Raw genomic sequence first — 12,151 nt, 5'->3', positions numbered from 1 at the left:
AGCTGAAGAAGAGCTAATAAGGCAACTCTTCTCAGCACTGACTGTGTCCTCTTGTGAGAATCTGACATTTACCTCGTGAAGAGGATGGAGGTGTTTACCCTGACACAAATTGCAAGGCTTCTTCAGGTCACACTGGGCAGCATGATGGGTCCTGGCACAGCACCAACAAAAGTTATTGCCTCGAATCCATTCCTTGAGTTTGTCAATGGTAAGTCTAGCAGCTGCTTTGCATTGACTCAGATAATGCTCTGTAATATCTCAGAAGGGACACAATCTTGAATAGTACCCTTCTGAGGTGACAGGGAAGTTACATTTTGAGTCTCTCCAACCCCATGAAGAATGGCTACAGTTCTCTTCCTCTATTCAGACCTAGTCATCTGTCAGTCTTGAACTCCTCTTGAGGCAGGCTCTACTTCAAAGCTATTACACCAGGCTTCATAGCGGAGCCAGTTGAGAGAGATCATGTAAGGCAGGTGCAGTTCCAGGGTGACAGAACATGTGACGGCAGAATTCAGCTTGCTGGTCAGAAGGAAGCTTGCTCAAAAGACTGATCCACAGTTCAGTTCAATGTCACCTTCGGGTCCTAAGGTTTTCAACAAACCCCTCAACGAATGTACCTAAAGAACGAACTTCTTTTGCAACTGTATCCCCACGCTTTACATCAGGGGCTTCCAGGACACCTTCAGTTTTCTTCAAAGACAGCTGGTAGGGCTGATCGAACTTCTTATGGAGGGCCACCATGGTATCAGTAAAGGGGGTAAGCGAATTCAAATAAGCATCAGCTATCAGTCTAGCCTCATCTAACTTTAAGTGGCTCACTAATATCTGATATTTAAAGAGTCCCATCTGGAGGGAGCAGGTTTTCCAAATCTATTCATAGTCTGGTGACCTCATTTGGATCTGGCTGACTGAACTTTGGGATGGTAGATGTAAGCCATCTGTGCACATGCTTTGACAATGATGTGTGGGCTAAAGGTGGTGTGTTTGACTCTACCTTAACCCCAGGTGCTGAGCAACTGGACTGAGCAGCTATGGACCCAGGTCTGGGGGGAAAAAAATGGAATTTGGGCCCGTGAGGGTCTCCGATACGAGGGCTGTGCAGCTGAGGATAATAATTCTCGGAGCTCTTTGGGTGTTGGAGGTGGTGGTAACCCAATTGAGGTTTGAGAGTAATACTGAGGATGGCGGTATGTAAGTGGAGGGTGGACGTGGGAGACCCTCAAATCCTTTGGTACCTCTGGTTGGTATGTAGCTGTGCCAGGTTTTGTTAACTTTAAAGTCTCCTTACCCTTTCTCAGGTCTGCCTCAGGTGCAGGCCAGGGTGGAAGCTCCGGCCACTCTACATCATCAGCTGATGTGGCCAGCTCACTCTGGTCTATGTGACGGGGAGGGCTGGATAGCAGTATGGAGTCTGGTCATATGGGAAGACTGCCATGGCTTTTTGCTGTGCTAAGGTCTGCTATAAGTGCTTGGGCAACTTTGACCAATTCTTTGAACTCTGTACATACGTCTTTCAACTCCATCAAGTCAGCATGAAGGGCTTGGTGTGATTGAAGAAGTCATGCATTCTTTCTATGGATGGGTTTGAGTTCATTAGGGTATTCAGGCTTGGGGTAACTGGACCGCTGGGCTGATGTGAATGATTAAGGTAGGGTTCTCCTGCGCTCTGGATATCTGAAGCTTGGCGGACCTAACTGGGAGTCTGTGTGACGAGCAGCATCGCCATAGAGGTGGCCAGGATAGTTCCATGTTGACCTGAGAGGTGTCATGTGGACAGGTGCTTCCCAGGGAGATGAAAGAGCATTTTCAGTTACAGGTCTGCCCCTACATACCGCACTTCATCTCCAAATCTTGGAGCCGGACTGGTGGACGTGTTCGTCACTTTGGTCTGGTTGCCCCAGTGATCTCGTAATCTGAGTCCATGGTGGTAGGAATGAGAACTACTATCCGGCTTGAACGACCACACTTGTTGGAGAGGAGAAGGGACTGATAGGCTCTGACTCTACTCGTGTAAGCAGTAAACACTCCTGTGTGTCGGTCAGGATACAAATAATGAGGAGACTGGAGCTTCTCCTATGTACTAAAGTGTATTAATTCACAGTCTGGGAAAAAAAACATTTAAACACATTACGTTAAAATAAAGTATGAATGTGTACATATCCGCAAATAACTGTGACTGCTCAATCCAGAATACTAACACATTCCACTTCACATTTCCATAACAGCCAAAGTTTCATACACACAGAATGTGCAAATGAGGTGGACAGAAATGACTTCAGCATTGAGATGTTATGACCAATAAATCCATGTGAACATCATCAAATAATGAAATAATGCTGGTTAACCCTTCTGCAGTATCATTGATTTACAGGTTACAGGTAGATTACAAGGTAAAATGTAACATTTAACTCAGTACAGGCCAATTTACACAATGTAACTAATTACCTGATGAATATTTATCTATCACGTGATCACACTTGAATCGCGGCATGCCTGTGCAGGTGCATAAAGTTGAATAATACACTTTAAACACAGTTAAAACTTAAAGAAAACAAAGAACTTTACTTTATGGTCATGTTCTAACACTTTGAACACCAAATTACCATCGAATATCCTCATGACGGGCAGAAAAGAAACTTTACATTCACCCAGCTCACGTTATCTCCGTGTTACACAATGACTCAGTAGGCAGTGAACTGGAACAATACCTCCTCATAACGGGAATATAAGGAATTGCAACTTAAAAATAAATATTATCAAAATAGAAGTCCTACAGTAAATGTCTCTCCTTCTGGAGGCTTTTATACACTCCCACCATGTATTCTCTATAGAGAAAAGCACGATTTGCAGCGTTGCTATGCGGAAATCCTAATTCCGATCTTTCAGAGATGTACGTCTCTGCGGAATTTCATGGTACTACATTAAAAATTGCGACCAGTGAAAATGGTACAAATGAAAATAATAATAATTTAAAAAAAAAAAGACGAAGAATAAGAAGAACAGTTTGTTGAGTCTATCAAGCCAACATAAGATTATGAAGAGTAGTATTTTGGTTCTGTCAAGGCAACATCATAATAATAATAAGAAAAAGAAGAATATATTTTGGAGAACAGCCAACATAATTAAAAACCTGATTAAATGAGTGGAGAAGCTTCAAGACAGGTATACTGCACGGAGCATTAATCAATTAACATTCTACTATTCTCTCTTTCATGTCTAAAAAGAATACTGACTAGGCCTAGTTGACATTAATTTGGAATAAGGATGTAACTTTGCAAGGGGGTCTTCAGAGTCTTGAGCTCTACACTGGAAGTACTTTGTGGCCTATAGTTGCAATATTATTTACAAATGTCAGTATGTTTTGATTAATTATTTATAATACATGACTACATAATAGATTCTAAACATTTTAGAAAACTCTTAAAAGCAGATTATACTACAAAGAATGGTGTGCAATGAAAGACTATAGATATTCTTCTCTTTTTACTACATTATCAGTGATGAGTAATGTACATTAATCAATTGCTAGAATTTTTAAAATAAATTTACTGAAATCTATGCTGCCTCTCTTAGAGAAATCACCTGTGTCCTAACTCATCCACAGAATTTTTTTAATGAGTAACCAAATGCCTTCCATATTATACCACAATTCCCACTTTCTTGAATTAGTGATGTTAGACGTCTTGATGCAACCTTTAAACTTTATTCTGGGTGTTGCTTTCTGCACATGTGCCAGCAGGAAGAAGATGACGCCTCACCTATCGACTTGGAGAAATACCTATGTGATATTGAGATGCCTTTTAAGAAAATAGTCACAAGGTCAGAATGTCTCTTTTCTTATCTGTAGCTTTGATAAAGTCTAGAACACTCAGGAAACATGTTTGAATTTGCTCACACTGCCTGTTGCCACGCATTCGCTTTTTATCATCTCATATTTTTCTTTTATAGAGAGAGCCTTGCTAAACATTTAGAGGAATATCACAGCCAAGTTGACATCTGCCTTCAGAATGAGGTGCAAGACAACACAGTGTCATAGTAAATCTAAATGAGATGATTTTGATAATTTTGAGAGACTTTTAATTTTTCTGTCTGTCTCTTTAGAGCACACGGTACAAAGCAGTGGATCGAGTAATCCAAGTGGTTAAAACTCTGTGTTATTTGCTGGATGAGGTGCAAACACCAGCCATAACCGATGCTGTGCGAAAACTGAGGCATTCAGTCAACCTTCCTAAAACCTGCTCACCAGAGGTCAGAGCATCTAAGATTGAATTATTTTGCAGAGGGTATTCACACACAACTCAGTTGTACAACTAAATTGTGTATTCATGGCAGCCTCTTGTTAACAGGGTAATACCAGATCAACATTTTCAACTAACGGTAAGCACAACACCATTGAATTAATGTAATTGCGTTGCTCTTTATAGTTATTTTGAGTATGGCAATAAATCCTGTCTTCTAGGTGCAGTGTACCAATAAGTGACACATTTCTAATGCTTTTGTTCTGCTCACACATGATTTAAAGTTTATGGGCAAGAATTATAAGAAGTTTCATAAAGAAACAGGATGGATTAATGGGTCAAACTTGTAGTAATAAAATACCATATTGCATACTGTAATTTTAACTAAAGTTAAAATGTTTTAACTGTAAATATGTTTATGAAAAATATTATTGCAGTTTTCTCTTGATATAAGTGTTTTAAAAAGTTTTATGCTAAAATGGATTTTTAACAGTCAAATTATGGCTCATGGTCCCTCCATGGATTGAAAGTTTAATTTTGTTGAATCTGTAACGCCACCCCAATTTGTGATGAAATAGAGGGGGTTTTTCCCCACTTACATAACAGTAGGTACTGTCAATGATCCCAAACAAAGAAGGACCTGCGTGGCTTGGCTCTGATCCATAAATGTAGCAGTAACTCTCACAAAGCATAACCACATATTGCTTATAATAGACTGTTTATGGACATTAAGCTGCTGCTTTTCCATTTTATTACTTTAATTATATACTGATAATTTATATTATTATTTAATATACGCTATATGGCCAAACATTTGTGGACCCCTGACCATCACATCCATATGTGTGGCCTTCCCCAAAACTGTTGCTCCAAAGTTGTAAGCACACAATTGCATAGGATGACTTATACGCTGTAGCAGTACAGTTTCCCTTCACTAGCTGTAAGGGGCCCATCCCAAACATGTTCCATCATGACAATGCACCTGTGCACGAAGTGAGGTCCGTGAAAATGTAGTGTAGAAGACCTCAAGTGGCCTGCGCAGAGCCCTGTGCTTTTTTTTTTTTTTTGACACACAAGTAGATTGGGTTCAGTTTTGGCCTAGATATGCAGCTACTTGAACAGCCGCACTAATAGTTAGATTGAATGGCAGACACATAAGAATTACATGTATGTTTGACTTTCTCCAGTGGAATGTAATCTGCAGTACAGACAGTAGAGCCTGTATTCATAAAATCCTGTTTCAGCACAGATCCATTTAGTGGGTCATTACACACTGTGTACTGCCTCCGCACAAGCTGGGGACCTGCATTTTTCAAAATTACAGAAAGGGTGGGGAACAGAAATCGAGGGTGTACATATTATGCAAATATCTTATTATTATCTTTATGCAAAATCACTATACAGTATATCACTATTTGTAGGTTATACAAGTGCAGTGGAGGAGCACCTAAGGGCCCTTACAAATGCAGTGTATGATTTGGTTAAGCTCTACCTGTGCTCTTTCTGCCTGGCCTTCCCTGTTCATGCGGACCAAGAGCATCCAGAAAAGCAGAGAGACAGCCGAGAGGCATGCAGCATCACTGAGCATGTACACTTCATGCTTTTTGCCATACATGGCATTTCTGCTGCATGGGTTAGCAGGTAAGAGCTGTGCAATTCAGTTCAATATCATTTTCATTTTATTCTCAAACTACTGCAAAACTGTGTAATATGTTTCATATTTTTTTAATATTCAAAAAATAAAATACATTTCATGTATTTCAGACTCTTAATAGTATTTAAGTGTAGGTTTTAATTTAGTTCTAGCATACAAATCTGAACTGCCTTGTAGTTCAGGCTTCATCTTCTGTTAAACTGTATTCTATTTTCTGTGTGTATATGTGTGTGTATGTGTATATATATATATACACTATATTACCAAAAGTATTTGGTCACCTGCCTTGACTCACATATGAACTTAAGTGCCATCCCATTCCTAACCCATAGGGTTCAATATGATGTCGGTCCACCTTTTGCAGCTATTACAGCTTCAACTCTTCTGGGAAGGCTGTCCACAAGGTTGAGGAGTGTGTTTATAGGAATTTTTGACCATTCTTCCAAAAGCGCATTGGTGAGGTCACAAACTGATGTTGGTCGAGAAGGCCTGGCTCTCAGTCTCCGCTCTAATTCATCCCAAAGGTGTTCTGTCGGGTTCAGGTCAGGACTCTGTGCAGGCCAGTCAAGTTTATCCACACCAGACTCTGTCATCCATGTCTTTATGGACCTTGCTTTGTGCACTGGTGCACAGTCATGTTGGAAGAGGAAGGGGCCCGCTCCAAACTGTTCCCACAAGGTTGGGAGCATGGAATTGTCCAAAATGTTTTGGTATCCTGAAGCATTCAAAGTTCCTTTCACTGGAACTAAGAGGCCAAGCCCAACTCCTGAAAAACAACCCCACACCATAATTCCTCCTCCACCAAATTTCACACTCGGCACAATGCAGTCCGAAATGTACCGTTCTCCTGGCAACCTCCAAACCCAGACTCGTCCATCAGATTGCCAGATGGAAAAGCGTGATTCATCACTCTAGAGTCCAGTGGCGGCGTGCTTTACACCACTGCATCCGACGCTTTGCATTGCACTTGGTGATGTGTGGCTTGGATGCAGCTGCTCAGCCATGGAAACCCATTCCATGAAGCTCTCTGCGTACTGTACTTGGGCTAATCTGAAGGTCACATGAAGTTTGGAGCTCTGTAGCAATTGACTATGAAGAAAGTCGACGACCTCTTTGCACTATGCGCTTCAGCATCCGCTGACCCCTCTCCGTCAGTTTACGTGGCCTACCACTTCGTGGCTGAGTTGCTGCTGTTCCCAAACTCTTCCATTTTGTTATGATAAAGCTGACAGTTGACTGTGGAATATTTAGGAGCGAGGAAATTTCACGACTGGATTTGTTGCACAGGTGGCATCCTATGACAGTTCCACGCTGGAATTCACTGAGCTCCTGAGAGCGGCCCATTCTTTCACAAATGTTTGTAAAAACAGTCTGCATGAATAAGTGCTTGATTTTATACACCTGTGGCCAGGCCAAGTGATTAGGACACCTGATTCTGATCATTTGGATGGGTGACCGAATACTTTTGGTAATATAGTGTATGTATATATATATATATATATATATATATACACACATACACATACATATATGTATGTGTGAGTGTGTACATATACATATGGTGTAGTATTAGCAGCAGATCCTTAAAGTCCTGTAAGTTGAGAGGTGGGGCCTACATACCTACATTATACATATATAATAATTTTGCCACTGCACTACAATGGATTTGAAATGAAGCAGTCAAGTGTAGTGTAGACAGTTGTAGACTTTCAGCTTTAATTGAAGGGGTACAACAAAAATAGTGCATTAACCGTTTAGGAATTACAGCCTTTTTTTTTTACAGAATCCCTCCATATTCACAGACTCAAAAGTAATTAAACAATTGACTGATGAGCAGTTTCATGGCAGGTGGGGCTTGTTTTCTTGTTATTTCATGACAAATAAGGAGATAAAATGTCTGTAGTTGATTCCAACCGTGGAATTTGCATTTGGTAGCTGTTCATTGGAACTCTCAATTGTCTGGTCCAAAGAGGTGTCGATGCAGGTGAAGCAGGCCATCATTAGGCCGGAAAAAAAAACTGACCCATCAGAGAGATGTCAAACTGTAGGAGTGGCCAAATCAACAATTTGTTACATTCTTAAAAAGAAGGAATGCACTGGTCAGCTCAGCAACACCAAAAGGCCTGGAATGCCATGGAAGACACCTAAAGTGGATGATCACAGAAGTCTTTCCTGGATTTGAAATGAAGCAATCAAGAAAAAACCTTTCAAAACATCTAGCCAAGCCAAGAACACTCTGGAGGAGGTAGGCATATCATTATCAAAGTCTACAATCAAAAGACGCCTTCAGGAATGTAAATACAGATGGTTTACCTCAAGATGCAAACCGTTGGTAACACTCAAGAACAGGAAGGCCAGATTAGACTTTGCTAAAAAAAAAACTCTTTTTTTTTTTTTTTTTTTTTTTTTTTTTTTTTTTTTTAAAAACAGTTCTGATGCAAGATTAACTTGTACCAGAATGATGGGAAGAGAAGAGTATGGAGGAGAAAAGGAAGGGACTCATGATCCAAAGCATACCACATCATCTGTCAGACATATGGAGGCAGTGTTATGGCATGGGCATATATGTCTGCCAGTGGAACTGTCACTATTGTTTATTGATGATGTGACTGCTGAGAGAAGAAGCAGGATGAATGGGTGTATTGAGCTATCCTTTCTGCTCAGATTCAGATGCTGCGAAACTCATATGATAGCGCTTCACAGTACAGATGGATAATGACCCAAAATGTACTGTGAAAGCAACCCAAGAGATTCTTAAGGTAAAGAAACCTCAATCTCACCTGACCTCAACCCAGTTGAGCATGCTTTTCATTTGCTGAAAGCAAAACTGAAGGCAGAAAGACCCACAAACAAGCAGCAACAGAAGGCGCCTGCAGTAAAGGCCTGGCAAAGCATCCCAAGGGAGGCAACTCAGCATTTGGTGATGTCCACAGTTTCCAGACTTCAGGCAGTCATTGACTGCAAAGGATTTGCATCCAAGTATTAAAAATAAATGTATGATTGTTAGTTTGTCCAATTACTTTTGAGCTTGTGAAAATGGAGGGACTCTGCAAAAATGGTTGTAATTCTTAAATGGCTATTGCAGTATTTTTGTTAAACCCCCTGAATTAAAGCTGAAAGTTTACACTTAAATCACGTCTTGATTGCTTCATTTCAAATCCTTTGGAGGCAAACAGAGGCAAAATTATGAAAATTGTGTCGCTGTCCAAATACTTATGGACCTCACTGTATATTCATCATTTTAATCATACTCATGTAATGTAGGATAAGTGCTATTTTTGTTCTGAGTTCATTTAAACAGAATGAGTGTCTTACAACAGTTAACTGAAGAACAAGGCATTACTTTGCTATAGAACTGACCAAGCTGTCAACACTACATCTAAAAAATTTTTTAGATGTTATGTAAAGTTTGCTGGGCTGTAATCTCACTAAAAGCTTCCAGTCCATGTGTCTATCACCTCAAAAACAATGCTCTTTTATTTATCAAATAACTCCTATAAAACACATTTATCATAAGGTACAATATTGGGGGATATATCAATGCCAACTGATCTTGTAAAAATGATGGAACACTATTCCCAAAAATAATTTGTGGAGATGTAATTTAAAATGCAAGTTTGGTTCTTTTCCCATTCACTAACACCATAATGGATGGGTTAAAAAATTGTACTACAGCCACCCATATGCTGTTTAGTCACTGTCGTCACAGATGCTCACACACGTAATATTTTTCTTATGCAGCCAGATTATTGTAAGTCCCCCACCCCCAAACATTTTTATCTGTTTTTCAATTTATTTTTTTATTGGTTGTTTTATGACATTGCAGGTGAAAAAAATCTGATATTTGATTTTAACAAGGGTGTGTAGACACTTTATATCCCCCATGTCTATACATATTTATAGGTAACCTTTATAACATACATTTATTGTGTAACACTCCATTATAAGCTCACAATCTTACTATTAATTTTAAGCTGTTTACACTGTTTCGTGGTGTTTTCATGATTTTACCCTATATTTTGAAGAGTTTGTAGCTTGGTTACATTTTTGCCTTTCTTTTTATGTTCAGAAGTTTCATTTGTCCCATTACTGTTTCTGTAGTTATGAAAAATACTACATGATGTGTGCTCTGATGCACAATGATGGGAATCTTTTGAAGCCTGTCAAGTCCAAGAAAGTGGGGATATACAAGAGCTTCTTCTATCACATCAAATGGGATGAACAGTGAGTGATCTGAATGTTCAAAAAAAAAGTGGTGTTCTAACCACCAGATTGCAATGACTTTTGCAAGATTTGTACTCCTGATGTATCTTGGTGCCATTTTATTGTTTAGGATAACCTTTCCCATCCCTGTCGCATTGTTACCTCTGGAGACTGTTTTGAGCCTCTCTCTTTATGGAGTTCTCAACCAGAATTCTAGCAACTCCCCTGATTCCAACAAACAGCACAAGGGGCCAGAACTGTTAGGCAAAGTCACCATCCCTCTCTTTGACTTCAGGCGGTAAGGCATGAAGCAATACTTCTTAAATCTTTCAGACTGGTTTGTTTTGTGTAACTTGTCTAAAATGTTATACAGTTATGGATCCTCAGCAACTTTTATAAGCCAACAGATAACCTCAGTTGACAATGAAAAACATAACAGATTTCAATATGTAGTCATTTTTTTCCCAAAAAGTAAACCAACATTCAGAAACCAGGTGGAAAAAAATAAGTGCACCTTACTTCCACAGTCATTAAGAGCATAATTACCAGCCAGGTGTTATTAACTACCTTTTGGTAGTTTGGTGTTCTGGAGCACTCATGTGTGTCTTTACATCATGCCAAGAAGAAAGCACATCAGCCATGACCTCAGAGATGCAATTGTTGCTGCTCAACAATCTGGGAAGCGTTATAAGGCCGTCTCCAAACAATTTGAAATACACCATTCTACAGTGAGAAGGATTGTTTACAAGTGGACAGCCTTCAAGACAGTTGTGAAGCTTCCCAGGAGTGGGTGTCCCAGCAAATTCAACCAAAATCAGACCATTTAATGCTCAGAGATATAAAGAAAAACCCAAGAATAATAAACTCCTACAGAAAGCGTTTACTTCAGGTTATTGTTGCTAAAGGTGGTTCTACATGTCACTGAATTTTAAGGTGTACCTATTTTGTTGGTTTATGGATTTGGTATACCTTTTGGAAACAATGGCTACATACTGAAATCTGTTGTGTTTTTCTGTGCAGCATGTAGTAGACCAGAGCTTCCCAAGTTCAGAGGCGTATGGCCCCACCAAAAATCAGCAAAAGCTCCATGGCCACCCTATTTTTTGTCCTGGGTGAATGATAAATATAGATTTTATATATATATATATATATATATATATATATATATATATATATATATATATATATATATATATATATATATATATATATATAAATGTGTGTGTGTATATATGTATATATATATGTGTGTGTGTATAATGAAGTAGACTGTTGACATCATTTATTAACAATTGGAAGGGTTCCATTAGCATTATGTGCACTACCATAAAAGTTTACTACCTCATTACCTACATTTTGTTTACAAACATGTCGCATCTAAATCCAAAACACTTCATACTACTTACAATTGTATGACATCAAAATCTTTAACAGAGGCTACACAGGCAGAGATCAGATTCAACACTCAGCACATTCCTGCACTTTGTCTTTAAGGCCACAAGCACTGAAAATCTATCTTCAAAGAGATGCGTTGTGGCAAATGGGATCAAACATTACTGCCTTGTTAGAGAGCTCAGGGTATTCAGAAGACACATGCAACCAGAACTGAGTCAAAAGTCTTCTATCACAGGATAGATCAACAAGGCTGTCTGGTTCCTTGGAGGTGAGATCCGCAATTACGTCCTCAGTGTGATTGGCAAAGGGAGTCTGTATCCAGCTCTGCTTTTTGTTGATGCCAGGAAAGTAGTCCTGTATCTGTGACTTCAAAGCCGTGATGGGAAGTGGCCTCTCCTCTTTAGTAAAAAAAAACTTGGATGTTTTTGAAGGATTCATAGTTGGCTCAATTTCCTTTGTGGTTTTCTCTATTTTGTTTTACACATGAAACATTGTTACTGCGTTCCTCTTTACAGCTAGATTGAGTCTGTTCAAGTGGCTGAAAATGTCTGCCAAGTACGCCAATTTACAAAGCCAGTCAAAATCACAGAGGTGGTTTGCAAGTTCATACAAAGTTTTCCTCAATTTCTCCATCACACTCATACCTAATGCATGCAAGCAA

The 12,151-nt window shown here is 39.4% G+C and overlaps 1 protein-coding gene across 4 annotated transcripts in view; it reads left to right on the top strand.

Annotated features, from left to right (window-relative positions):
* Positions 1-12,151, top strand: part of pik3c2a (phosphatidylinositol-4-phosphate 3-kinase, catalytic subunit type 2 alpha) — an 89,960-nt gene that overhangs the window by 41,841 nt on the left and 35,968 nt on the right. For 3 of the 4 annotated variants that reach the window (XM_053235039.1, XM_053235038.1, XM_026913684.3), the window contains exons 7-13: positions 3,737-3,819; positions 3,949-4,012; positions 4,102-4,248; positions 4,347-4,377; positions 5,660-5,879; positions 9,994-10,116; positions 10,226-10,393. In XM_053235039.1, coding sequence (XP_053091014.1) covers positions 3,737-3,819; positions 3,949-4,012; positions 4,102-4,248; positions 4,347-4,377; positions 5,660-5,879; positions 9,994-10,116; positions 10,226-10,393 — 836 coding nt within the window. The remainder of the gene's footprint in view (positions 1-3,736; positions 3,820-3,948; positions 4,013-4,101; positions 4,249-4,346; positions 4,378-5,659; positions 5,880-9,993; positions 10,117-10,225; positions 10,394-12,151) is intronic. The other variant, XM_026913687.3, reaches the window with a different exon arrangement.

The sequence above is a fragment of the Pangasianodon hypophthalmus genome, chromosome 6 (assembly GCF_027358585.1).
Source record: "Pangasianodon hypophthalmus isolate fPanHyp1 chromosome 6, fPanHyp1.pri, whole genome shotgun sequence".
NCBI classification, from domain to species: Eukaryota; Metazoa; Chordata; class Actinopteri; order Siluriformes; family Pangasiidae; genus Pangasianodon; species Pangasianodon hypophthalmus.
The sequence above is the reverse complement of the archived record's forward strand: the minus strand, read 5'-3'. Positions and strand labels throughout refer to the sequence as shown.